The sequence below is a fragment of the Colletotrichum graminicola genome (assembly GCF_000149035.1).
Source record: "Colletotrichum graminicola M1.001 genomic scaffold supercont1.49, whole genome shotgun sequence".
NCBI lineage: Eukaryota > Fungi > Ascomycota > Sordariomycetes > Glomerellales > Glomerellaceae > Colletotrichum > Colletotrichum graminicola.
This window is the reverse complement of record NW_007361053.1, coordinates 46,972-73,589: the sequence shown is the minus strand read 5'-3', so window position 1 is coordinate 73,589 and position 26,618 is coordinate 46,972. Positions and strand designations below refer to the sequence as shown.

Here is a 26,618-nt window from a genome sequence, read left to right as displayed (position 1 = left end):
TGCGATGCAGAAAGACAAATCCATCGACTGCCCAGAGGAACGCACCCCTCATGGGTTCGGCAAACGACACTCTAGACGTAGACCCAACGCTAATACGAAGGTTGGAGGAAAAACAAATTTTACGTCTCTATAAAATATCACAGGATAGCGCAAGGGCCTGTATCGCTTTGGGTCAGCGAATGATGCATGTTATTCACAGAGGAGGGTGAAGTAACATTTGAAGCTGCTTCATCCTGGAGATTGAAATTAAGGCTGTTAAGCATGGCGTAGCAACTGTATCCACATAATCCAATAATTGCTCATATTCAAGTCGTATTTACAGCAAGGGTGTTGCGGAATGCTCTTGTGCTAATGGCACTGTTGCTGTTCAATGGCGTGGATTGTAAAGCATTGTGCCCGCAATGTTAAACTCAAGGCGGATTGGGGTTTAACAGCCATGAAAATCTACCTAATACAGTGGGCCATGTCGAATAGGGGGGTTGAAGTGTACTCTATCCTTCCTTTCAGCTGGAATGCTTTGCATAAGATCCGACACCTTCTATAAGCACAACTTGTTGTCCGGCCTAATAGTGTAGAATCAGCCATGTTGTTACTAAGAATAGATTTGGGTTACGCATGGTAGACCTTACTGCGAAGTGGTGGATCATATGGCAGTGAAGCATGGTAGCTGAGGGGAAAGGAATCTCATATCGAATGACCGTCTAGTCCCCGGTGCTGTTACCTAATCTGCAGCCGTCCCGGTTTAGCGGGTTGAGGAATTTCAAAAGGCGCGCCATGTCTCCCTCTCCGATCGCGTCATCTACTGTCAGGCAAGGGAAGCCACCGACCCAGTACCGATGATGAACACCTTGCTGTTATGTTTGTGGGAGGGGTGTTGCGAGGTAACGTTCGAGCCGTTTTCGAAGATTATTTCTACAACGATACTGGTGTGATCCTCCCTGGGTATTGTTTCCATAGGTTATTTCGCCGCGTGACTCTTCATCCCATAACATTGGGGGACATCTGTTGACGAAACGCCTAGCGAGGGCCGATGTTCAAAGCCCAACTACCCGGTCTAGTCATGTTGACGAACAACTTGATTCTGTTGTCTGCCTTTGAGGGAGGCGGCTGAGCGGGGTGAGGAGCGAGGTTTATCTCATCCCTGGCTATGGATGATGAAGAAATTACAGATCAGTTGAGGTAAATCCAAGGTTTGGTATCGGGAACCTCCTTTTTTGAACTATTTTCTTGCCCCGGATAACGGAGGATGCCAAACCCCTGAATGACTTGCTCTTTACGAAGAGATGTGACTCTGATGGCGTAGTCTTGGGGCTTTTGGTTCAGGTGGACCAGGATACTATCGATGAGTAAGTCGTTGCCTCGGCATTGTGAGAATCGAGAAATGGAAGACCTGCTTAGCTGATGCGCTCCCCAAGGTTGCAGTTAGCAGGATGAATTCTCTTCTGATGTACAGACTCTCCGTCAGCGGCCACAACGTAGAGTTCGTGCTCATCTACGCTTATCTGCAGTTCATGATGAGCCTAGAGTGAATGAAGTTGATCCAAGCCCATTCATATCCGCCCTCAGCCTCGATGATTTCAAAGTGGGCAAATGTCTCTCTACAATACTCATAGTGGGCATACTCTTTCTGGCCATGCTGTATCCGGCGTCCCAGATAATTTCTCCAGGGGCCACCCGCGATACCTCGGACAACACAGAGGCCTTTTAACTATGACTAGTACTAACCGAAGTGACCCAGCAAACCATGGAAAACGACACGGCCCGCAGGTTAAAGAATCGATGTAGAAACCCAAGAAGATCCCGTACCCTTTTCACGAAGTTATTGGCCGAATCTCGTATGACTAAACCGAGTTGAGTTGACGCTAGCGTGAATGGCACGGCATGCCAGGGCCGACCTTGAACGAGCGGCTTCGAAGGTCATTGGCAAAGTTGGATGAGCCGCATTCTTGAACGGCCTTTGTGCTAAGTCCAACTCCTGGAAGAGAAAGTTCCATCTTTGTTACTGTTCTTACTAGATACTCTCAGTACAGCCAAGTGCTCCAAAACGACATATTGATCCACTGCCAGCAAGTTTGCGTATATCTTCTTCGTGCTGCTTTCTGTCCTATGGCTCAGATTGCGTTTGATGCCCGACAGCAATAGTGCGGGCATCAATCAACGCCTTGTATCACCTGTGACAGCAGCTGGAGAGAGTGATTGGATCTACGATTAGACAGAGCAACTCTCTCCCGACGGCTGACACAATTCAACCCACGCGATGCGGCACAGACGGGGACTGACAGACTACTGACCGAGTTGAGAGAGGACGACAAACACGCAACAATCCGAGCCCACGTACCCGACACATGACGTTGGATTGCCGATAGTCTGTCAGAAGCAGGGGACACCCCTGCAGTAACGCCAATGACGGCCTTTTATCATCAGATGACGCCAGACAAGCGGCTGAACTATGAATGGACATCTCCAAAGCTGTAAGACCCTTGACTTTTCTTCTTTTCTAGCTCATAAACTAGAAAAGTGGCTATCTCTACGCTGATCACACACATATATAAGGGCCGGACCCGGGGATCTTTCTCGCAGTCAAGTATTCGCACATGGACGTAGGCATGTCGTCTCACGGGAAAGGGTCCTCCACCTGAGCACCAAGAATAACTGTCAGGAAGAAGGTCATTGATGAACTGAGGGGACACAGAGAGATCAAGGCTCCGCTAAAGAGGAGTGATGGGGAAAGAAAATAAAATCCTAGTCGCGGTGGTAGTAGGCAGAAAAGTCCCCTGAATTGTTTACCCAGAACGCCATGCCATGCATTTCCAGGTATGTGGCTGGTACAATAAATCAAACATCTCATCAGAGAGAATCACGCTCGCGTCCCATATCGTTCCCTCGACTGCTGCTAATCGCCGAGGCTCATCCAGCCCCAGGTGCCCAGACCACCAGCCAGCACAATGGCCGTCAGGATACCCGCACCGGCGCGGTCCGCCGTCGTAATGGGATCCGGCTCGATATTGTCCCTGCTCTTGCTTCCCGCTTCGGGGTCGCCCTTGGAGATACCACCCGTCATATTCGTCGCGGGCGGCTCGACGTTATCAATCAGCAAACTCGACACGGCAGCCAGCACGTTCATCTGCTCGCCGGCTCCCGAGGTCTTGTCAGTGGCGGGGTCCACAAACACTCCCTCGTTCCAGTAGAAGCCGCAGACGCGACCCGTCGCCCCACCGGTGCACTGTTTGACGGCGGCCTGGGTCGAGTCCCTGAGCACAGGCAATATTTTGTCCTTCATGAAGGGGGCGATCTGGGTGACGACGGAGAGCCAGCGGTGGACGTAGCCCTTGAAGGACAACATGTCGGCGGTGCATTGGCCCTTCTTGCCCTCGCAGGCGAGCTCGTATCCGGTGTTGTTGGGGAAGAAGTTGAGGAAGAGGGACTCGGTGAGCTTCTCGATCCGGCCCTTCCAGACCTCAGACCCGTTGGTCTGCATTGGGATTAGTCACGAGTTTCCGACCAGAGGGCGTATCAAGTCACTTACATAGTTGTACATGAAAGCAGCACCCTGGGTCAGGATGGCAGCGTTGTAGGAGAACTGCTGTTTGTTGACGTCGGTGCAGTTGTGCTCGACGTGGCCGCCATCGTAGACATTCCAGTTCTCGTGGTCGATGTAGTTCACACCCCAAAGCCAGTCCCAGGTCTTTTCGGCGTGCTTTGCATACGTATCATTGTTGGTGTACCTGGCGAGGCGGGCGCCGATGTTAAAGAAACATCCATTGGCAATGGCTGCGACCTGTTAGCACACTGCAATCCGTCCCCCTCCCTCATCGGCTGATCAGATGATGCGCGTACTGTTCTTGTAGTTGTAACCGGCGTTGGAGAACGGGACCTGCCATCTCAGACCTCCGTTGCAAGTTTCGTCGTGGCGGTCGGGACTCGCCTGGGTGGTCCAGACGGCCTGGGCGAGGGCGAGCCACTGGGGCTTATTTTCCGGGGGGTTCGGGAACTTGTTCTCGGCGGCGAGCATGGCGGACATTCCCCAGAAGCCTTGGTCATCGTTTCCGAGGGATGCGGTGTGGTTGGGGGGCATGTAATCGGCGTTGGGGCCGGTCTGGTGCAGCATGCCCTCCATGACGAGGTCGTTGTAGGTCGAATCGCCCGTCAGCTTCCAGTAGTCGATGTAGGTGCCCATCATGGCGCCTCCCTGCCACCAGTAGTAGTCGCCCTTGTGCTCGGTTGGGGGGCCGGGCAGGATACCGGGGATCTCGCCCGACTGGTTTCCTTTGTATTGCTTGATCAGATCGTATGCAAGGGTCTTTGCCGACGCCTTGATGTTGGCTGGACCGGGTGAGAGAGATGGTGTTAGTGGGGTGATGTTTTATCTTTGCTTCAAGGAATTTGGGCGGTGATGGTGGCGGCACAAATTGCTCGATTGCACACAGCATTTCCATGGCTGGGGAAGTCGTCACTTACCAGGCGTGTCAATTGTATAATACTGCGCGCTGACAGCCGGGAGGGTTCCTGCCAGCAGCAGGGCCACAGAGGCGGCCGAGGCAAGGGTTGTGACCATGGCGATGGGCGCCGGTTGAGAAGACTGAGTCGAGTGAGTTGGGAGTCGGGCTGATTTATGGTGGTGCGATACGAGTTTATTGCAGGAATGACATGGAAATTGGTGGTTGGGTCTGCTTGTCGATCGAGATGAGATAGGTCAGGTCAAACGAGTGAGGAAGTCGTGAACGAGGGTGGGGGAAAGAGTCGAAAAGGTCAAAAGAAAATAGGATTCGTTTATCGAAAGCGAGTGTTCATGACCGGCGCCGCCAGATATGGTGAATCGTGTCGTGTTGCCGCAGAGGTACCGCGCGGGTTCGTATTCAGACGTCAACGGCGTTGTTGATGTGGTGTACTTTTTTTTTGGTGTTTTTTTTATTTTGATTTTCTGGGGCGGGTTTCCCGGTGCTCAGGTGAGAAGTGATGGTGGTGAGAGTCAAGAAGCGTCAAAGTTTTGGTGATGTGAGAATGAGAGTTGGTTTGTCAGTGGACGGATGAGTCGATGTGGAAGGAGCAGGCCACAGGTAAATCCAACGGCTCTTCAGATGCGGGAAAGGGGGGAAGAGAAACAGGAACGAGGCTTCCAGACCACTTTCTCGGTACGGGAAGACGACGCAAGAGACAAGAAAAGGGAATCAACGGGCACAATATGACGCGGTAGAATATGTCTTGGTGGCCGCCAAAAGTCTTGGTATTCTTGTTAGGGTCTTGGCCTTCTGGGCATCGGGGCTGTGCAGCAAATGAGAAGGCGCCCCTCCGGCCATGAGCACGCCCTTCTATCCATTCTGGGTTCGAGACTGAGCCAGGGCGATGGACGAGAGGGCGGCGGTTACGGGGACAATCTGCAAGGGCTAAGCGGGCAGCCGTGGAGTGATTTTGTTTTAACAGCATGCAGCGGTCGATTCCAATGGAGAAGGGGTTCACCAGGTCGCCATGACTTGACAGGCTCTGTCGTGTTTGTCTTCCTGTGAAGGAGTGGTGGTCAACTACATCTCATCTCTCAATCCAGCCTCATGGATCACCCTGTCACAAATAAGAAACGTCCACCCGCCACTCTCCACACAGCAGGCTCGGCGGGTGTGGAAGTTGTGAACAGGAAGCGGTCATCCCAGCCCACCGTTTGCCAGCGCGAATGCACACACGAGGGGGAGCTCTCTCGCGAGTACGAACACTCTTGGGGGCCACGCAGCCGAGGAGATCACACAGGCAAGGGACAGCTCGGGAGCGAAGCCATCCTGCTCTGGAGTAGCTCAGAGTGGTCCAAAGCGCTCCAACGTGAATGCAGAGAACGTGCAGAACGGGGAGGGGGGAGAGGATGGAGTCAGGGGGTCGCCCAGAGCTAAGACTCGGCAGCGTCTTGGCAATGGCGATGGCGTCTCAGACGGGAGAGGGAGAGTGAGCAACTTGGGCAAGATGAATCCGAGTGTCGACGATAGGCTACTTGGTTGGATAAACAGGGCGTCGTCGATCGGTTGACTCGCGGTTTGGGGAATGGAGAGATCGTCCGTCCGATGCATGGCGACATGTAAGAGCCATTGATAAGGCAAGCAATGGAGGTGGTTGTCGTCAAGGCGCCAAAGCCAAAGTGAGAGCGAAATAGCATAGGGCCGCCGGGGCCCTGATCGACAATGGAAGGGCAACAAAGGTGGCAGAGAGGGGGGACTGAGTGCCGGGAATGCCAAGCAAACAAAACAGGAGGAGAGCTGGCTAGCAATTGATAGTCGGGGAAAGGGTTTCTTTGACAGAGAGGTTTCCTTCCCCCTAGGATTTTTTGACCTCATGCATTGAACTGAAAGAGGAAAAGCTGAGTCAGCCCCTTCCCCTCCTTCATGGGATGATGGATTGACAGGCGCGTGGGAGACGAAATATCGGACGGTCGGTCATAGGGACTCTCCCTCCCTACCCCGTACCCATTTCCTTCAACCGGTGAAGCTCGAATGCATAAGCAGGGCCAGACACTCTGTTCCTCATGCAGGCGCCAAGTTCCGATCGGTTCGGCCAAGGTAGATCATACACACAGAGCGCGGCAGAGGACTGACGGGCGGTTGGCGTAGGCGTCGCCTGCCAACTAGCTTGGGCTGCCACCTCACCGCGTGTTTGGGTCCAGCTCCTGGTCAAACCGGGATCGCCACTCCTAAACGCTGAAAGGGCTTGGTGTACGGATATAGCCTCTGGGGAGTGGGTGAAGGATGAGAGAGATGAAGCGGAATGGAAGCCAAGGTGGGATGGCGGAGGGCCGTCAAGGTGCTGGGAGTGTTGGGAGGAGGAAGGCACAACTGGCTAACAGCTCCTGCTGGGTACCTACCTACCCATGGTAGTACCTGCCTACCTACCAGCTCACTAGTAGGTGGTGTGGATACGTACTTTGCAGCTAAAGAAAGCATCTGGAGACTGGAGCTGGAGATGCGGGCTCCTCCTTCCTTCCGGCTCGTCCGTACGTACCCTGTACATACCTAATTAACCTTAGTATCCATCCACACTGTGCTCGCCCCCCCTGTGTCCCCACTGTACTTCCAAGCAGAGCCAGTCACTGTCAGCCGCCAAGACCGCCGGGAACTTGGATGAGACTCACAATTTCCTACCACTCGAAAGGGGCCGACCTTACAGTGTCGATTAAACCGTCCTTGACACTGTAGAATGGATCTATCATGTCCAATCACACAGCGAACACCTGAATGACAGCTTGAGCCGCCAAGACCCGCCATATTAGCAATAACTGGAGGGAAGGCGCCATCGTGTATACCCACCGGCGGCCCTGTCCTTGAAAACCGGGTACGTACCCCAGCGCGCCTCGGAACATTCTACAGCGTACATCCCCTCATATGGAAATCATACTACATTGTACCTACAGGCTACTGTAAGCATTGCCCAACAAATATCAGAACACACCCTGGTTGCTTGCATATAGCGTCTGACCAGAGCCTCGTGTACCTGTTTCTCCGGCGCCGGAACCTCTTCTCGTCATACATCACTTTTACTGTCTGTTCTTGCCCAGCTGACAGAGAAACCCCCCTCTTAGGCGGAGCGGGACCCTGCTTAGAAGCCGTGGAAGCCCTACGGCAATGCGGCCAACGATGGACCAGACTGTTCTGCCACCCACCCTTCGGAACGGATGGCTGCCGCCCTAAGACAGATACCCGGGTGTCACTGTGACCTGCTTCATCTTGGACGCAGGTGAAATAGGTAATTCCACGATGGATACCATCTTTCACGACGCAGCTCCAGGTAGACAGACGCTATAAACGTCCCAGTCCCCAGCTAGCCCGCAACCCGTGCCTTACCCCTGGGCTATGATGCCGGCCATGTCTGTCCATCATCGCAGCAAATCAGCCGCGCCCAGTCTTACGTGAGATACCCTCAGCGCGGCTCTTCTTCTGATAACATTCATTGGCTCTTATTCGAACATGCAGCAATATTCAAAGTAGCTGAACCTTAGACCCTCACAAAGGCTGGCGGCACAAGATGATCCCAACACTGCCGAGCATGTTGCTTGCTCTCTCTCCGATGCTGCGCAATTTATAAAACATGATACGTTCTCTGTGCACCCACACACTTTTTGCCCTATGCCCCTTACCTATTTGCCTTGGCTCTTGGTACTTCACCTGCTTAATCACTCCAATGAGAATGGTTGCCGTGGACTTCGCTCCCGTTCTTACGGGCCTGGTGGCCTACCAGCTCTTGAACCGGTGTCTGCACGAGGCAGCCAAGCGTTTCAACCCAGACTTCTACGCGAAGCTGGAACTCGACAGGCATCGTAAACTGCGCCCTTACTTTGTCTTCCCGCTCGGCATCCTCCTGACTCTGTTTACAACGCCAACCTGCCTCGCCGCCTATGGCGAAACGCCTTCCGCAGCCGACACCTTCGGCACTGACCGATCCTTCACCACCAACGGCAAAATCTGCCTCGGCTCCCGGGCCGTCCTATGGGTCTCCGAGATGCCGCTTCTCAGCTACTCGTCAGAATACGTCACTCATCACCTGCTCTCCCTTGGTTCACTGGCACTCGTTTTGGTTGGCAAGAGCCCGCGACGACCCATCTACCTCATCTACGCGGGCCTCGTGACGGAGCTCTTCTCTGATGCCGTTGCGTTGATGCGTTTTCACGGCCGCAATCCGGCAAACTCCCCAACTTTTCGCAGAGTCATGCTCGCAAATATCCTCTCAATGGTCTCTCTGAGAATCATACCGGCCATCGCCCACGCCGCGACCATGCCGGAAACGAGGCCATTCTATGCCGGTGGGATAGCATTCTATTGCCTCTATCTCGCTCGGTTAACCTTTCTTCAACTGGCGGCCCTAGGATACCATAACATGAGAGTGGGCACGGCAGCGCGTTCGGACAAAGACGGCGTAAAATCAAAACCAGCATCCCGCTTATTGTCGCTGACCGCAAGCTTGGTTCGCCGCCCTATCACCCTGGTTGTCTGTATCGCAGTCGTCATCACGTCTTTATCATTACAAGAAGTCGAATACTTAAAGCCTTTACAGGCGAGATCCGACATCACTCCAGGCTGGAACGGTCCCTGAGGTGCCGCGGGCAGTCTCAGCTCCCCCACGGAGAATACACCCAGACAACAATGATCACATACCAAGACGGATTGAAATGCAATTGGCATCGAAATGTTGGTATCTTGAAAAATATATGTACTTGCCTCACCCAGCGGCCGACGGCATGTACAGATGAAGAGTAATATGTAGATACGAAACCAAACCTGACCCGAGCCCCCTTTGCCGCTCAGGAGACGGTAGCACCGGTCAGCGTGAAAGAGTAGTCCAAGCCCTTGTTAGCCTCGCTGTCAGCGAGCTGGAAGCCGTCATAGAGGATAAGGGTCTTGGGGGTGTTCGCGATCACCAAGCTGGCCTCCTCCCCGCTGGCAACCTCGGCGGAACCGGCGCCGTTGGCGAGGACGACGTAGCGGACCTCGCTGGACCCCTTTATCGCCAGTGTCGCGGTGAACTCGCCGCTCGAGGTGACCTTGACGTCGACCTGGCCACCCGACGTCGTCAGCGGTATGATGTTGGCACCCATGTAGCGGGGGGCGCGGTCGGACTTGACAGTGTATCCGCTGCCAGACTCGTCGACGTTGGCAAAGTTGATCGTGTCTCTGGCCTGGTTGAAAATCTCCTGCGCTTGTTGGTGGGCGATGTCGACGTAGGCCATGCGGGCCCAATAGCGGCCGACGGCCTCGCCGGCGGTGGCGTTTCCTCCGAGAACGCGGTCGAGGGTGTGGAGGGGCGTCTCGTTGCTATCCTGCTCATACTGGACCATCATCTGGTGCAGCGTGTCCTCGCCAAGGCCCTCGATGTTGTCCGGGTTGTTGGTGAGGTAGGTGAGGAAGGGCCACGCCTGGTAGTAGTTTCCGGAGTCCACGGTGCCGTCGACGATGACCTGGAAGGAGTCACCGATGACCTTGTTGACGTCAAACAGGGTGCGGCCCTCGGGGGAGTTGTGCTTCGTGCGGGCGTCGGCGCAGATGGGGGAAGTGATGTACGTGTCGGCCACCCAGTTGGCGACTGTCTCCCACCAGGCGCCGGTGCGTTGCTGGTTCACCCAGGTGCGCTGGTGGTAGTGCAGCGCATGACCGTACTCGTGAACAGTGATTGTCGGGTTGGCGAGGTAGGTGTCGACGACCTCCAGCCAGCCAGCGCCGCTCTCGGCTTCGGAGTGCATCACACCGGCGGCGCCGCCGAGGTCGGACATGGAGTAGACATTGGTCATGTAGTAGGGGCCGTCGTCTGAGCCCGGGTTGAAGGAGAGTCCGGATGAGCGCCAGCCAAGGGTGCCGACGAAGCAATCATAGGCGCCTTCGAGCATGGCGAGGGAGTCGGCCGCGGCATCACCGCCGTTATAGACGCGGAAGCGCGCTGAGTCCTGGAAATCATTGCCTCCGGGGCCGGCATTGGTCTGCGGCTCAAATTCGGTGGGCTCGTCGCGCGCGACGACCTTAAAGGGGGCTCTGAAGCCTGCCCGAGGAGCCGCAAAGGCGCCGGTGGCGAAGGCGAGGAAGACAGCGAAGAGCTGGTTCGACCTAGTCATCTTGGACACTCAACTTAATCTCTGTGCGTACAACTAACGAGTGTGCTTGGCAAAGAGCGCGGGGATAAAGAATGTATCTTTCTGGAGACGAACGAAGTCGAGGCGATCAGAACATTGCTCCCCGTACCTTATTACAAGAACCCGGGGGTGGCTACCTTTTGTACAGAGCCTTAATCGTCGCCAAGAATACCCTGGTCGGGAACATTTCCCAATTTCCCTAAAGGCAGTGACTGATCTGTAGATAATAGCGTAGCATGACTCGTTGGACGGGCTGCTCCGATCAGGACTTCTCCGCGTTGACCTACTCGTCCTGTCTGTCATCAATGGTCGAGAGCAACTTCGATTCCCCAAGTAGATAAACAAAGCCGAAAGGACGAGTTTATGACGACTAGAAGGCAAGGATACCCTGGGCTGCTACCACCTCAACCATGTTGAAATCACCCCTCCATCCCGCAACTCGGAATGATGATGGCCTTGTCTCCTTCCGAATGCCGATGCCCCATTGCGCTGAGTGGATGGTGCATTCAAGGGGTCCCGTACGGCTCCATTCTTATCTGACACAAGTCCCTGCACTCGTTCATGACGATTGGCGGCAATGTGTCCGCGACTGATTTAAGGTGATTTTTAGAGCCTCGGATCCGTTTCTTGCTGGATTTGCTCCTAGACCAATTTTTCGGACAATCTTGACCGAAAAAGCCAGACAAGGACTGCCTCTCGTTCCTGTCAACGTGCGCCAAGAGCTGGATTGCCGAGGCTCAGAGGTACTCTTGTGTTTTCGACGATCAATGACAAGCTGAGTTCTTGTGAAGTTGGACGCATGAGGAAGTTCGGAATGAAACACTTCCAGTTGATGATTAGATTGAGGACATCAGCCACAGGCGAAATTGTCCCAGTAACGAAAAAGAGGGGAGAATACGTTATATCAGACTCTAATCCTACATTACGAGAAAGAACATCGACGTGGCAGTGGCGGGTTCGTACTGCGACGTGGGTATACCACGCAATAGCTGCTGGATTATACTGTGTTTATCCGACTGTGTTAGACTTCAGCAGAACCTTGCAACTTACTAGAGCTACACACCTCCGACGTTCTGAAGACAGCGGATGGCTACAAAACTCGACATGCCGACTCGATTAACGCCAGCGAGGTTTAGTTTTACTTGGTGTGCCTGAGAACCAGTACGAGGAATCCGACATAGAGTACAAGGGAAATTTCTTGGCTAGGTGTCTATGTCATTGGCAATATTATCATCTCATCCGAGGACTCGCGGTGCTCCTAGAACGAGGGTCGGAATTGCTTGGAGATGGTGGGTTGTTTTCGTGTAGGATCTGGATGTCCTTCAATCACAACTGACAATAAAGAGATCAAGGTAGTGGTCAACCCCGCTTCTCATTTGATTCTGGCTTCCGTCTTTGGTCATCCCAAGTGCGTTTTTAGCCCGTAGGCAGCCACAATACCACCGCTGACTTGCCCTATGGTTTCTCATTTCAATCAAGGTTGGCGTATATCAGAGCTAATAACCAACCGCAAAACCATATTCTTGGACGGGTGGACGGGGCAGGCTGTTGCAAAGGGCCACTATACGTGTAGCAGTTATCGTGACGGCAGCCAATGAGGTCACATGTGGTCTCTTCGAACAAGGAGTTCAGAATCACGATCCACACAATAACCGCTGTTATCAGCATCAGTAGCGAACCCCTTTCGGGCGAGTATAAGCTGAGTGAGACCTAGGCAGCCGTGAACACAACGTTTCTCAGCATTAACGTCAAATGGTTGGTTGATGCACGCACCCTAAGATTGAAACTTAGTGCTTACTAGGCGCAGTTCCACAACCATCCGTATTGGTACGGTACTACGAGGGCTTGAGGTAGATCCCAAATTCCAAAATAAAAACGGCGTCCGGTACCATGAACGTCTAAAATCCCCATAGACACACGACCTCGTGGCAGCCACCGGCTATCCTTAAGCCACGACGATACATGAGTGAAACACTGCCATAATGGATCGCATAGAGCAGAACGACAACATGAGACAAGTTCGGCGCAAACAAGTGCCTTCGTACGTGCAGCCGCTGGCTTACGACGAAGCAGTCCTTCTCTCATCGGCCCAAAACCACGTCTTTAACTTGGATCCCGAACGTGAAGCCAGGGGCCAGTCTCACGAACTACGGAACATTAAGCCTGGTAGAGGCAGCCAGACACAATTGACTTCTGCGACTAGTGAGTCAAGTTACAAACTATTGAAGACCCCCAGCTACAAAGAGACAAAAAGAAGAACCCCAAGACGTCCCTCCCGGCGAGGATGGTATTTACTTCAAGGGTGGTGGCAGGAAATTGTATGGTGTATAATCAGCATCGTTTGCATCGTCGTACTCGTAATGGTGTTGAAGTCATACGATAACGAGCCGCTTCCGAATTGGCCGCTAGGTCTCACTCTCAATACCGTAGTCGCATTCATTGCTACGTTCTGTAGAACGTCGTTTGTTCTTCCAGTGGTGGAAAGTCTGTCGCAGTACAAGTGGAATTGGTACAAATCACCGAGGCCCCTGAAAGATTTCGGGGCTTTCGACGAAGCAAGCCGTGGGCCATGGGGCAGCTTAAAGCTGTTGCTTACAACGAAAGGAAGGCAAGTGAACAATGTCAAAGTACGGAATGAATTGCCCTTGTTTGCAAGTGTACTAATCGCGAAGTAGACCTGTTGGGGTTCTGTCAGCGGTGATTCTCGTCTCGGGAATCGTTACGTCAACTCTAACGCAGTCTGTTGTTACATACCCTACTCGCAGCGTCCAGCTTCCGGGGAACGATAGTGCTCTCACCCAGAGAAACGAAGGGTACTTCTGGGTGACTGCTAACAGCAATTCTAGAAGTAAGACTCCTAGCAAACCGTGAGGCTCGTGAGATTAACACTCCTGTGCAGGGGATGTGATGTTTCCAATTAACCAGATCATTCCACGAAGTCTCAACACACCACCCGAAGAGGCAATGCCTTATCACCAAGCCAGCTGTCGAACTAACAATTGCACATGGCCACTGGTCACATCCCTTGCTGTCTGCGTGGACATGAAGAGTACGTTGGAAGAAGAAGTCCCCAGGTTTATACCCACAATATGGCCCTAATTATGAACTGACCTGTCGAATCAGACGTCACTAATCTTCTGGCATCGACCGGAGGTCCATATGGACAACCGATCAATGCCACACTCCCCAACGGCTTGTTTATTCAGCACACCAGTGGGTATGCGACTATGAACATCTCTACTGGCCCAGGTCTGTCCTTTAACAACACCGACATCATGAATGCCAAGCTCTTCCACTTCTTCGTACTGTACGGGCCCCGACTACGCGCCACCGAGATTATAATGCACTGGTGCGTCAACACGTACCGTGTCAGCGTCCAGGAAAACATCCCCGTCACGCAAAGAGTAGCGTCTCATACAATTCGCTCGTCCGGAGAGGTGTTCATAAAGAACTACAACCAGACAATGAACCAAACCTATTTCACGTCCCCCGATAGTCCCAACGACAAGTACTATGTGGGCGGACACGGCCCCGATCAAATCGCCTCGGTGCTTGAATCAACATTAGTAGGGACCTCCAGTGATTTCGGACAATACCGATATGGGAACGGTTGTGAGATTTACGTCACAGCACTTTCAAGAGCCCAAATTGGGATCAATACTGCCAACGAATCCCAGAAGCTTGACGACGCACAGTTCACGACACTGCGTAATCTAACGGAAAACATCGCCAGTGGCCTTACAAACGCGTGAGTTCAAGTCTTTCTATCCATGGCTTCATTTACACATCTGACACCATGTAGGCTCTTAACCACCAATGTCAGCGGAAGTGCTTTGCGGGAGGAACGCTTTGTGTCAATTCGTTGGCCTTGGTTGACACTCCTTGCGACCCAAGTAGGTCTTTCTATCGTGACGCTTGTCATTATTATAATAGATTCAGCCGGGCTTGATATCGATATCGTCAAGGGCGCGTCTTTACCTGCTCTGTTGGCCATGGATCCAGCGGAGAAGGACGTGCTTCTGAGAGAAAATTCCGAAGAAACAGGAAAGGCAAAGTCTGAGCCACCACACCTTCGGGCTTGTGGTATTGCCGGTGGGCTGCAGAGGAATGGGGACAAGTGGACCCTCCAGGACTTGAAGAGGTAGTGATGCACCAGAGGTACAACCCATTTACTAGGTTACTGGCAAGCAGGATGCGGTGTAGATGAACAGCTAGAGATGCTGATTATGCGAGCACGCCGTCAAAAGCAAATGAAAACCTAGAGCAACTGTGCTGTATGCCGTATGCCGCTCGTCTCAATCCCCCGTGACCCTAACAAACCTCCCCAGCAGTCCGCCGCCGAGATTGACGCCCGCATCATCGCAGTTGTCCCCCCCACGGACGATGACGTTCCAATTATCCATGTGGAAAGCCTGCCCGCTTACCGTCATCCCGTCGCCCTGATCCGCGCTCGGCTTATCCTGGCACTTTTTCAGCACGCGCTGGGCCCCGTCGACGATTTCCCCGAAGGACGCGAGCTCTCTACTGCTTTGGGCCTACATATTGCCCCCGAAGCACGTCAGCATATGTACTTCCGAACTGGTCGTGAAACTATGGAGGGGGAGGGAGAGAGAAAGAAGACCGGCGGCACTCACGTCGTTGCACCACCATATACCCGTGTTCTTCCGACAGCTCACCCGTCCGCAATTGCCTGGCCCGGCCCCATTCATTGGCCGCCCCTGCACCTTCTTGAGGTCCTCGATGCCCTCATACGCCGCCGTGCGATTCCCTGCCGTGAAGAGGTGGCACAACGTGTTGATGTTGTCAAAGGCGTTGCTGTAGGCGTTGCGCCTCCCGACGGCCGGTGTGGCGATCTTGTCCAACTGCTCGTCAATGTCGAAGCTGGGCCTCATGCCTCGCATCGCCTTGACGACCTCCTGGACTGTGCCGCGGAGGTTGACCATGCTGCCGCTACCGTCCGGGGACGCCATTTCCCAGCGTGGGATGAACATGCCATTGCCCGGGATCGGAGCGCCGGAGCTTGTGGCGTCGTGGCCGAGGGCCCGGGCCTGGGCCTAGATGTCGTATTAGGTCTCGGCCCGCCGTCTGGGACGCGTAGCAAGTGTAGGGTGAAGGGAACTCACCACTGTGACCAAGAAGGTCAGAGGGAACGCAGCACATAGGGGAAGATGCATTATGTAAGTCAAATCAGATCTCGGAATAGTGTCTAACACAGAGGAACACCGCCTTTGATGATCTAGCATCAAAGGCGGCAGAGAGAGCGGGTAGCCTTTTGTTTATAACAGTAAGGAGCGCTATTCTTGTGTTGGTGTCAGCCATTGATGACTGTCATGTAACTTTTGACTTTGATAGACGTCAGATCGGATGATCGAGCCTAAGGAGTGGGTAGCGACAATAAGCAAATCGGCAAGATGCCGCGTGTTGGGTTCTGCTCCGTGGCCGGCCGCGCCAAGAATAGCTTACGCTACGCAAACCAACAATAACTTTTCTTTTGGTTATATCTGTTGTGCCACATGTTTGTGCCCTTGGCAGATATGTCGTCCTCATACTGGGATGATGGTTGTAGCGGGCGGAAGGGAACAGGCCTCTACGACGTGGGTTCCCCCGCGAAAACCAAGAAGGCGATGGCCTCAGCCGGTTAGTCTCGAGACCCGTCCAGTTATGTGTCAAGCACAACGCAGGAACGCACACGAGAAACTGCGCGGCGGGCAGTTGGCGGGATAGCTCTTTTTTTGGGTGGGGGAGAACTGGTTAGAATCCAACGTCACGTTTCGTCTGCTATTTGGGGACCCAAGTACCACGACGTGGAGATAAAGTTTAAGATACCGGGGGCCCTGGAGGCCCCGCTTCGCAGGTCGTCCCGGAAGACAACGAAAAGAGAGCGCGGGGCGGCGAAGCGAGTATTGCACTAGCTGGATGAGGACATGGAAATATTGTACATGTGCGGGAGTGGGATAAAACTGAACCACATAGCTGCGCACTAGGAAACAAGGGTATCGAAATCGGACCATACGCTCAAAAGAAATGCCATCATAAGAACCATCATCGTCGTCGTCGTCATGAATTCGGCACGAAGCCATCAAAGGTCGCCCACGACCCCCTCATAGCTCTCGTCCACCGTCGCAAGCCCGCCCAACGTCGTGCCGTACCCCCTCTTCTTGCCCTTCTTCCGCGTCGTCTGCTGATACATCACTGGCTTGTCGCCGCTGTACCATTGGAACACGGCACACCAGAAGCCAATAAAGAAGAGGAACCTGCATGTCGTTAGTCATGAGCTTCGCTTCCAATCATCAAAACAGAAATGACAAGATGGAAAAAGAGAGAGAAGAGGAAGATGGGGAGGGAGAAGAAGCAAAAGACGGCAACTCACCACATCTTGACAGACAACCCAACGACAACCCTCACGCCCTTCCCCTCCTCCTCCCCTTCGCCACTCCTCCTCTTCCCCCGGCTGATACCAGCACACACCACCACGGCGCAGAAGGTTGCCAGCACCAGCCCGGCGGCCTGGAACGCCAGGTCCCCCACGCGCCCGGAACACCCAACCCCGCGGAGCAGGGCGGCGGAGAAGGACACGCTGAAAAGCATCATCAGCGCGGGGGATGCGAAGTCGGAGAGCCTGCGTCACCAGTCAGCACCCATGTCTCCGAAAGGTAAAATAGGATAAGAAAGGAGGGGCATGGTGTGAGGGGTAAAAAGGAGGGATTAAAAAAAATGATAAGCCCCTCCGTCCCGCAATCGCAATGGTGTGTCGTCAACATGCAGTCATGGGCCGACTTGCATGAAGGCCAGGCCAAGGCCATGGCCATGGCAAAGAAACACATGTGAAGATAGGACTCACCAGTTCCAAACGGCGTATTCGCCGTTGTCGTACACCATGTAGATGATCCACCCCTCGACAGTGCCGACAAGAAGACACTCGAGGGCGAGCAGGATGAACCACGCGACGCCCTCCAGCCCCTGGCCAGCCATTGCCGCTCCTGCTGCGGCGCCGCGGCCGCGGGGGATCCTGTGCTGGTGGTCCAGCAACCACTTCCTCTCTCCGTAACCGTTGCGGCCGGCGGCGGCGGCTTCGACGTCGTACTCGTCGATCGTGACGATGGGCAAGTACTTCTTGGACGGCGGGCTCCAGGTGGCCTTCTCGTCCTTCTGCTGCTGTACGGCTTCCATCGGCTCTAGGTGGGGCCTCGGCTCGGCGCGAGGCGGTACGTGTGCTTTGGTAAGGCGTTATGCGCTAAGGTTATGGGGGACGGGCATCAATCGAAACGTGCTGCTCGGTGGCGATGCGACGGCCTCTCTGCGTAGACATGGATTGCAGCGAGTACTCCGAAAGCGTGGAGGGGGAATGAATGAGAAGGAGGAGGAAGAGGAGGGAGAGAGAGGAGAAAAGGTAATTGAATGTGGGAGACAAAGGGGTAAAGGGAAGGGTACCGGGAAAAATAGGGTCAAGGACAGAAGAAGAAAAAAGAACAAGAAACAAGAACAAGAAAAATAAGGGGGAACCAGAAACAGGCCGAGGAACGAAGACGTGGAAAAGAGACATAGGTGTGTGTGTGTGTGTGTGAGTGTGTCCCTGAATACCTAGCAAGTACACCAACATCAGGCACCACCACCGACATTGGGCCGTGTCACCACTGACGGGACAGACTGGCTAACAATCACACGCACACGCCTGTCTGTCGGCAAGTTGAGCAAGTCATGTAAAAATAAAAAAAAGATCCCGACTCCCGACAGGCGACGGACCAGCTGACCCCGTCACCATTTCGTCGCAGCTGAGCCCATCCCTCAATCCATCTCACATCACTCCCAACACATCCATCCATCCTCTCATCCGGTCCCACTCACTCACTCATCCATCACATTCTCCTCAGCTCACCCCCCGTCAGTTTTCATTCACTCTGCCTTGCTCAGCAGGCCCGATACCCCGAACTCTATACCCCGCGTGCCCCATCTTTTTCCAATGCTTTCGTTGTCCTCAATGCCCAGCCCAGCTGCGCACCACTCATGCTGTGTATACCTGGTCACGCACCTTTTTTTTTGGTCACAATTTAGAGGCATGGCCTCATTCATTCACAGGGGAAAAAAAGTGATAAAAGTAGCAGGCCACTATGTCTTGTACACGTAACAAATACACGCCCTCCCTTGGTCTCGCATTTACCCGCACCTATGCCTGTACCTATACCCCGGTATTTCCCCAAATACACTCCACGAATCACGTAAAATATTCTACAGCCGTCAACGCCGTACATGCTCATCCGTGCCGTTCCAATACCATCAGCGACGTCGAGTCATCAGAAACCGGCCACCCAAGAGAGGAGACGGAAAGAGAAACAGGTAAAAAGTCCAGGGCGGGTGGGTTGGCGGCGCCGCCCCCCCCCCCCCCCGGGCCTCTCACTCCAGGTTCATCCTCGCCTCGTCGCCAATTCCCCACTGACCGCCGTCCTTGCTCTGCAACGCAAGGTTGAGCTTCAGCCCCAGCGCTGCCGCCTCCTCCTCGCTTTTGGCCTCGCTAGCCCTGCGGCTGCGGTCCTGCTCCATGTCGGCTTTGCTGGCGACGCTCTTGTCTGTTACCTTTCTCCTTAGCGACGGCGCCTTGAAGAACGACCGCCCGCCCGAGCTGGTCGACAGAGTTGACGCCGTATCTTCATTCTCTCTCTCTAGATCCTTGTCTGGCAGCGTTAGGTCTTGTGCTGATTGCGTTGGTGATACCATCTTTTCTTCAAGCGTGCTGTACCTCTGCGTCGTCAGGGCGGGCCCCGGGGGTTTCATCGTCGGTGATCCGGGCAGCGGAGGATTCGCCGGTTGTGATGCATCCAGCTCGTGTGCCATCTCATCTTCCGAGACCTCCACCAACTCCGCGTCGCGGTACCACTTCCTGCGCCGGGTCCATCGGCCCCAGCCGTCGGCGCCGCGGCGGCCGTTTTGCCACTGGTGTCATGTTAATCCACGCTGTGAGTCATTGCCTCACGCCACACAACTCACCTTGTTGTCGTAGTAAATCCAGCCATTCTTCCCGGCCTCCCCGTCGTTGTCGACCGCTTCGGTCCCGTCATCGGGGACCCCGTCGACCCTCCACTTACTTCCGTCAGCCCACCGCCAGCGCATGTTACTCCCGTCCTCTACCTCGGGCAGCTCAAACGTGTCACGCGACGGCACAGGGTTGTTGTGCTCGTCTGTCCAGGCCGAGCGTTCGTAGGCGAACATGCTTTGCGTCCAGCCCAGCCCGACCCAGCGCCGCTGGTTCTCGTAGATGATGAAAGTGAACTTGACTCCGGCGTCCTTGCTCGTGGCGTTATTACCATGCTTGTGCGATTGCCTCCGCAGCGCCTTGGTGAGCTCGGATGCAGCAGGGCGCTTAGCGTGGACCATGCCGCCATTTGCCTCGGCAGCGATCTGTGCGGGTACGGCCTTGATGGGCTTCTCAAAGGTGAGGCCGGTGACCAGGGCCGCCGTCCTCCGGACTGTTGCACTGCGCCATAAGAGGGTCCGGGCGACCCGCATGACCCTGGCATGCCATGTCAGCACCAGCGTCCCGGAGAGCAGAGCCACCCTCCGAGTAGTGATGATGCGTAGCGGCGGCAGCGTCAGAGCCACCCAGAAAGGGGTGCAGAACAATATCCGCACGAACAGCGTCGTCAAGGCCGGTCGTGTCGTGGCCGACGTCGGCGTGCGTTGAGTGCTCAGGAAGTCGGTCAGTTCGAGGAGCGGCTCGAGCAGGACGTTACACCGCCCGGTGAACTCCTTCAACGTCTCGACAATCTCGTCGAGCGTTTTTTGGTGTCTGGTATTCGTCGCCTCGGACTCGCCTCGGTGATGCCCCTTGGCGGTGGTGGCATTGGCACTACTCTTGGGTGCGCCCTTGCCCATATTTGCAGCCCCCGTATTCTGCGACGCAATCCCGTCCTTGGAAGCTGGCTCGGTCCACCCACTGCTGCTCAGCGGACTAAAGCGGCGGCCGTACATGCCGAGTATCAGGGTCAGGACGAGAACGATGGGTCCGGCCACACGCACGACCATGTCACCGTAGAGGACGACCGCCCAATAGGAGGCTAGCAACAGGAAGCTCTCCCACGGATCATCGGTCGTCCATGTCAGCAGGCCGGCGAGTTTGTTGAGGGGTAGCAGGAAGGGGTGCGAGTATGCTAAGGCGCGGGTGATTTGGGGCGGAGTGGCTAATAAAAGGGGTGATTTCTGATGGACGATGATGGTGGACCGGCGGGAGGAGCGGCTCGGGGTCGTCGCAGCGAGGGTCACGGGAGAGAAGGTCGCATACGTGGGCGGCGCGCCTGAGGGAGTGCTGTCGACGCCGGGGGTCTGGGAGGGGTCGCTACCGGAGTCGGCATCCGCGCTTCGGTGGGCTTTCGGGGTCGACATGTGGACTAGCCAGGGTGTTTCCTGCGACGGGTGGCGGGAGACGGTTAGCCTGGGAACGGTCGACTGGTAGTTAAGACGAGCGACAGTCGCAAGCCGTCAGTGAGGCCGACGAGGAGATGCAGTGTGCAGGCAGTATGCCATTTGGTGGTGGTATGTGATTGTGCGAATGGGGAAAGCGAGAAAGAGAGAAGGACTGGAAGAGAGGAGGGAATAGAGAGCAGAGCCTGGGAGATGACAGTTATGACGTGGTGGCTGATGCATTGAAGCACGCCTAAGCGCAAAGTAACAAACAACTGGGGGGGGGGGAAGGTAGCTTCGGTGTCTCTGGGTTTTTTTTTTTTTTTTTTTTTTTTTCGGTTGGTTGGTTAGTTGTTTGGCTGCAGCTATGCTGTCCCAAGCTCGGCTCAGCTCGACCCTGCGTTGGCTTGCCCTGGACCGGTCTGATGTTGATCTCGGCCGTGACGGAACGATGCGGATCTGAGGTGCTGGGATGGCAGCCACGCGGACCTGGTCTACGATGACGGAAGAAAGAGAGAGGTAATGCTAGGCAGATGACAGACACGGGCAGATAGGAAGGGGGGCAAGGATCTTAGATAAGGATGGGGCATGTTGCGCGCAGAGGACACTCACAAAGGCAGCCATCAATGTCCGGGGTGTCCTCTACTGGGTCCGCTGATGTTGAGTGACTGCCGGTAGGGTGCTGCAGAGAGTACGTCGTTTCTCGCGAAAGGTCTCGTCAAACAACATGCAAGGGATGGGTTTACCGGGAGTCGTGGAAGGAGAGTCCCGGAGAGGGCCGAAGAGCTTCGAAGGGGTTTGCGAAAAGCAGTAAAGTTCTTCTCAGCTCAGCAACCGCATGCGCGTTGAAGGGGCCGGATTCGAGTCGGTGGATCGCAACGTCATCGGTCTCAGTCGGCTGGTGGGGGAGCCAATATCGCGTCCGGCTGGGCTTCGTATTGCCGTCGTTGCCGCTGTTGCTGCTATCGTAGCAGTCGGCGTGTTCTTAGTTGTCTTGTTCGTCGTCGTCGTCGTCGTCGTCGTCGTCGTCGCTGACACGATGGCCCACTTGTCAAACTTTAGAGTGGCCGTCTCAGCACCGGTCTGCCTGTGCTTGTCGGTCTCTTGTCCAGTAGAGGTTCAGCGAGGCGCGTTTCTGTTTTACTGGTCGTCTTTGGAGTGTGATGCAAGCGGGTAGAATGCGACACGACACGACGCGAGGGAAAGAAGTAGAAAGCGACCGTCGCGTGAAGACGAGACTGACTGTATCAGGCCGGGGAAGGTACCTAGATAGGTACTGTAGGTAGGTGGCCGTTGCTTCCGCAGGAACATGAATTGGGGATGTGCACGTGAGACTTGTTTGCTTGCCCACCTCGGTAGGTTGGTACCCAAGGTACCTGCCAGTGCCGCTCTTCCTCTACCAGCACACAAAGTGACTTCTTCCTACCTACCGAGGTACTGCACTAGCCTCTACCTCTACGTACTGGCCGAGCGACCTGGCTACCTGCCTAGGGAGGTAGGTAGTAGGTAGGTATGTAATGAGTATCCACGTGTGTGTACATAATTGCCCGTCAATCAATGATTCAGTCCTCGCATTCAACCCCGGTAATCACATGCAAATCCATTTGACCTGCACACGGACGGTACTGCCACAATATGTTCCAACAACACCGCCATGTCCAGCCTCTTTACCATCGAAAAGTCTTGCCGCTAACCGAAGCCGCAACTGCAACTGCAACTGCGTCTCTTCAATCACATCACCCTCCCACTACTCACTAACCTCACTCATCACTCAGTTCAGGCATGCTATCAGAGACCGCAGTGTGCTGCTCATCCGTGTTAACTACCTAGCAGACCCATCTCCTTGAGGAATCTTCCAAGTAAGCTAGAAACAACTCAAACTCCCTTCCAAAACAAAATGCTTCTGATGAGAAACCACCCCTCAAAACGCCTGCGAAGCCCACCCATCCTGGCGCCCAAGATATCGCCTATTCCGTGTCAAGCAATAGCCATCTTAATTCTACAACCCAATTTTGACAAAGGAGAGGAAGAAAAGTGTCGAGGTGAACACCGAATGGGAGTGGAAAAGGTGGGGAAGAAGAAGAAGAAGAAGAAGAAGAAAAAGAAGAAAATAGAAAGGGGAGGGGAACCCCATCTCGCGCTGCAGCCAATTCCAGTCCCTAGACCACTCTCTCGACCATGCGAAGACCCGTAATAGTGTGGCAAAGAAAGCCTAAAGTCAGGCTACCACCTTCTCACTCCCTTCCCTAGCCAATGTGCTCAATGTCTGCATTGTTGGCCGTCACCCATCGATAGAACTTGGTCGTCTGCAGCTTAGCTCCACGATGGCTGCCCGTAAGAGTGTTCCCGCTGAATACGAAGCGCTGCTCGCCACCCGTCTTGAGTATCAACCTTACTTCTGACCCCGTCATCTGCGCTGCCTTGACTAGACAGGGGTCCACCATTGCCTCAACTCCGTCCTCCCTCTTAGTCTTCGCAACACTGCCGGACTCGCCCTCCAGTATGAACCGCAGGAACTCGCCCTCCCGCGCCCAGTGTTTGTCGCCTTCGTGGAACTCGGCCACGTCGATCGTCTTGTCCATCTCTCTCTTGCCGCCCAACGCAGGGGATGCCGCCGCGCTTCGGTCGACACCGGGCGATGGCATCATGGCCGGCGACATGCATGGCGATTCAGACGCGCGAACAGCCCTCCACCGTGCATCGTTGGCCAGGCTGATGTGTGTCAATACTCTGGGCGTGTTGTTGCCTGATGAGATGCCGCTGCCGGGTCCGTGGTCTTTCTCGGGGAGGCTAAGCTCCGTCCGCCGTATCCTATCACCACCCTCATCCTCCACCGCGTTGCTAATGCTCATGCGAGGATCAGGTCGCCGCGGCATGCTCTCGGCGCTACCGGCACTACCGCATCTTGGGGGTTGCATTCCCGGTGTCTCCTCCCTATTGCCGTTGCTTTGCACAGACAGAGTCGGCGACGGCTGCTGACTTACACCCTCCCTCTGACTGCTGATTGGCCCAAGGGTTGGTTTATGTGGCAGAGGATGCTTCCGAGTCGTTGGTTGAATTACTGCCACGCCAGACGAGCGAGAATCTGGCATGGGTCCCAACGGCAGAGGTCGGCGAGCCTCGGCGGGCTTATCCCGAGTGGATGCTAACGGCTGCTCAATGGCTTTCTCAGGGGTCGTAGCGTCATTGAGTAGGTCGGCAACCTGTAACGCAGGGCTTATCTGAGGGGCTTCCACGCTCAAGCTTGGCGACTTAGACGCAGCCGTCACGGCGCTCTGGGCGAGGTTGGCCATAGCTGTATGACCCAACCGAGACCCGTTCTCCCCATGCTGCAAATCCTTCCGACTGTCCGTCTTTGCGCTCTCCTGTTCGTTGAGCCTCTGAGACGAGTTGCCCCTTGTTGAAGGTTCCGAAATCGCGGCACGCCCACCCGGATCCCGCATTGAATCCGGAGACGCCACACTCTTAGAAGCGCCGTCATTGGTTCCAGTAGCCGATTCGGAAAGACCTACCCTGACAGCATTCTCGCTGATCGAACTAGCAGGGGTCCCAAGTGCCAAGCTGGGCAAACCACCGTTAACACCCGTCGTATTGGGTGTTTCGTCGCCAGTGACATAACTCTTTGACGAAGTTGCCTGACTGGCATCATCCATTGTCACATCCTCGCTGGCGGTTGCTGTCGGCATGTCCTTCCGAGCAGATAGCCGTGTTCCGGCAGCACCTCCCAATCTGCCCGATGGCCAGCCGTTTTCGCCCAGCCGCAAAGTAGGGCGCACCTCTTGAGTGCTCCGCCTGAGGGGCTGGGGTTCTACGTCCACCATTTCTTCGTCCAACTCCTTGTCCTTATCGCCTGTTCCTTCCACGTAGTCTTCGTCGTCCGAATCATCGACGAGCGGGGGATTGTCGCCAAAGTCGTACATGTCTACATCCGGAATCGAATCCGAGTCAGACGCCGAGGCGGAAGACGGTACCTTGGTAGGCACCGCTCCCTCCGCGCCTGATGACGCGAGCATGGCCTCGAAGGAGTCGTACCCACGAATGTCTGCATACCGTTTTCGTGCCTGGTTTGACGGATGGTCGGGATCAGCTGGTCGGTTCGGATCGTCGAGTGCCATAGGCTCCAAAAGCCACTTAATGCCCAACCAGCCAAGGCGAGTTTTCCCCTTGGACTCGAACCACAATACAGGAATATCTCTTTCCAAGACACGAGCCTCGCCATCCCCAAAGCCAGGTGCCCATCCAGCAATGCCATCGTCGTTATAAACGTAGCAAGCTGGCCTAATCTTTCTGTCGCAGAGCTGCGTTTCGCTCAGCTTCTCCTCCCAACCACACATTTTGAGGTCTGTCCAACCGAGAACCATGACGGTGTAGAGTTTGCTGCTCCTTGGCCATTTGGCATGATATAACTCTCCTGCCTTGGGGTTGAGGATATTCTTTGTTGACGTCGAGACTTGCTGTTTTGTCACCAGCCTGGCCTGCTCCTCCTTTTCATCCTCTCCATTGACGTCATGTAGCTCGGCCACTTGTGCCGCAGTCTGGAAAGGCGACTGCGATGCTGATGCGGCCCGTTCGCCAGCCATATCCACCCCGGCTGCGGCGCCGCCCGAGAGTCGTTTGCCTCCGGACTTCGGCCCGTGTAGCTGATTCAGGGGCTTGTAGCCATTCTGGAACGCCCGTCGCACGCATTCATTGTTCAGCGCAGCAAGCTCTTCCGTACAGTCGACGACGTGGAACCCAAGCGTCTCCACAGCTAGCTTATGCTCTTTTCTCTGGTGACCGTGCGAGGCGCCGTGGAGATGCTTCGCTGCGGCAGCGAGAGCATTCTGCTTGAAGTGCACACCGTGCTCATCACAGCGCAAGATGTAGAACATGTCGTCATACTTGACAATGTTGTGCTTGTATTCTGCCTTGCCGTCCTGATAGACCTCCTTGAAGGTGATTGTCCGAGGCGCAATCGAGTGGGGAGCATCCATTCTGGCTCGCTTAAGATCCGTGTCTCTGACCGACACCTCACTTGCATCGGACTTCCGCTTCGCTAAACGCTGAATATCCATAGCCTGTCTCGCCATGTCTTCGGGTCGCGGCGTAGGCAGTTGCGACATGTTTCTAGCATTGTGCGCTTGGAACCTGTCATCGCGGGAACTCATTGGTGGCGCGTTGATTGGTGGGAGAGGAACTCGATTACTGCGTGTAGTAGAGTCAGTCACCCCGAGATGACCGCCGCTCGAGGCCCTGGCAACAGCGGGCTTGGTTCGCATGGGGCCAAAGTGGTTGCTTGCAAGGACGGGAACCTGCGAAGGAAGCACGCGAGCAGGACCATTCACCCCTGTACTACCGTTGACTGGCCGCTGCTGCTGATAGACGGAGGTCAGGTGGGGTGATCTCTGCTGCGCGGCGGGTTGGCCCTGATGTGGCCAGCTCTGATTGTGTTGATGTTGATTTGCGTGCTGCTGCGGCTGACGGCCTTGGTTGTGAAGCTGCTGGTGGGGCATTGGCGCGGAACTCATATCGGACTGCGAGGATTGCGAGGGTACCATGGCACCTTGGGGCAGTGGTTGACGTGATTGCGGGATCGCGTTGGTGATCGAACTTGACGCAGGACCGCGAGCCGGAATATCTGATGTTAATCCTATGCGCC

The 26,618-nt window shown here is 54.9% G+C and overlaps 9 protein-coding genes across 9 annotated transcripts; 3 read left to right on the top strand and 6 right to left on the bottom strand.

Annotated features, from left to right (window-relative positions):
* Nucleotides 1-2,893: 2,893 nt before the first annotated feature.
* On the bottom strand, nt 2,894-4,555 carry GLRG_09468 (glycosyl hydrolase family 76; the record flags this gene model as incomplete). Its single annotated transcript, XM_008100153.1, has 4 exons — nt 2,894-3,472; nt 3,527-3,771; nt 3,838-4,323; nt 4,459-4,555. 4 exons carry the CDS (start codon nt 4,553-4,555, stop codon nt 2,894-2,896), a joined length of 1,407 nt encoding a protein of 468 aa, XP_008098344.1.
* A 3,602-nt stretch (nt 4,556-8,157) lies between these two features.
* On the top strand, nt 8,158-9,010 carry GLRG_09467 (uncharacterized protein; the record flags this gene model as incomplete). Its single annotated transcript, XM_008100152.1, has 2 exons — nt 8,158-8,770; nt 8,928-9,010. The coding sequence occupies 2 exons, from the start codon at nt 8,158-8,160 to the stop codon at nt 9,008-9,010; spliced, it is 696 nt and encodes a 231-aa protein (XP_008098343.1).
* Nucleotides 9,011-9,268: 258 nt separating this feature from the next.
* On the bottom strand, nt 9,269-10,570 carry GLRG_09466 (uncharacterized protein; the record flags this gene model as incomplete). The annotated part of the gene is made up of 1 exon (XM_008100151.1): nt 9,269-10,570. The coding sequence occupies one exon, from the start codon at nt 10,568-10,570 to the stop codon at nt 9,269-9,271; it is 1,302 nt and encodes a 433-aa protein (XP_008098342.1).
* A 2,000-nt stretch (nt 10,571-12,570) lies between these two features.
* GLRG_09465 (uncharacterized protein) lies at nt 12,571-14,340 on the top strand (the record flags this gene model as incomplete). Its single annotated transcript, XM_008100150.1, has 6 exons — nt 12,571-12,790; nt 12,825-12,906; nt 13,044-13,215; nt 13,361-13,436; nt 13,488-13,637; nt 13,712-14,340. 6 exons carry the CDS (start codon nt 12,571-12,573, stop codon nt 14,338-14,340), a joined length of 1,329 nt encoding a protein of 442 aa, XP_008098341.1.
* A 543-nt stretch (nt 14,341-14,883) lies between these two features.
* GLRG_09464 (uncharacterized protein) lies at nt 14,884-15,762 on the bottom strand (the record flags this gene model as incomplete). The annotated part of the gene is made up of 3 exons (XM_008100149.1): nt 14,884-15,123; nt 15,223-15,642; nt 15,712-15,762. The coding sequence occupies 3 exons, from the start codon at nt 15,760-15,762 to the stop codon at nt 14,884-14,886; spliced, it is 711 nt and encodes a 236-aa protein (XP_008098340.1).
* A 905-nt stretch (nt 15,763-16,667) lies between these two features.
* GLRG_09463 (uncharacterized protein) lies at nt 16,668-17,758 on the bottom strand (the record flags this gene model as incomplete). Its single annotated transcript, XM_008100148.1, has 3 exons — nt 16,668-16,842; nt 16,959-17,207; nt 17,430-17,758. 3 exons carry the CDS (start codon nt 17,756-17,758, stop codon nt 16,668-16,670), a joined length of 753 nt encoding a protein of 250 aa, XP_008098339.1.
* A 1,221-nt stretch (nt 17,759-18,979) lies between these two features.
* On the bottom strand, nt 18,980-20,962 carry GLRG_09462 (integral peroxisomal membrane peroxin; the record flags this gene model as incomplete). Its single annotated transcript, XM_008100147.1, has 2 exons — nt 18,980-19,516; nt 19,571-20,962. 2 exons carry the CDS (start codon nt 20,960-20,962, stop codon nt 18,980-18,982), a joined length of 1,929 nt encoding a protein of 642 aa, XP_008098338.1.
* An 856-nt stretch (nt 20,963-21,818) lies between these two features.
* GLRG_09461 (uncharacterized protein) lies at nt 21,819-22,157 on the top strand (the record flags this gene model as incomplete). Its single annotated transcript, XM_008100146.1, has 1 exon — nt 21,819-22,157. The coding sequence occupies one exon, from the start codon at nt 21,819-21,821 to the stop codon at nt 22,155-22,157; it is 339 nt and encodes a 112-aa protein (XP_008098337.1).
* A 1,789-nt stretch (nt 22,158-23,946) lies between these two features.
* GLRG_09460 (uncharacterized protein) lies at nt 23,947-25,092 on the bottom strand (the record flags this gene model as incomplete). Its single annotated transcript, XM_008100145.1, has 1 exon — nt 23,947-25,092. A coding segment is annotated over one exon (1,146 nt), but the record flags the coding sequence as incomplete, so codon positions are not given.
* Nucleotides 25,093-26,618: the final 1,526 nt, after the last annotated feature.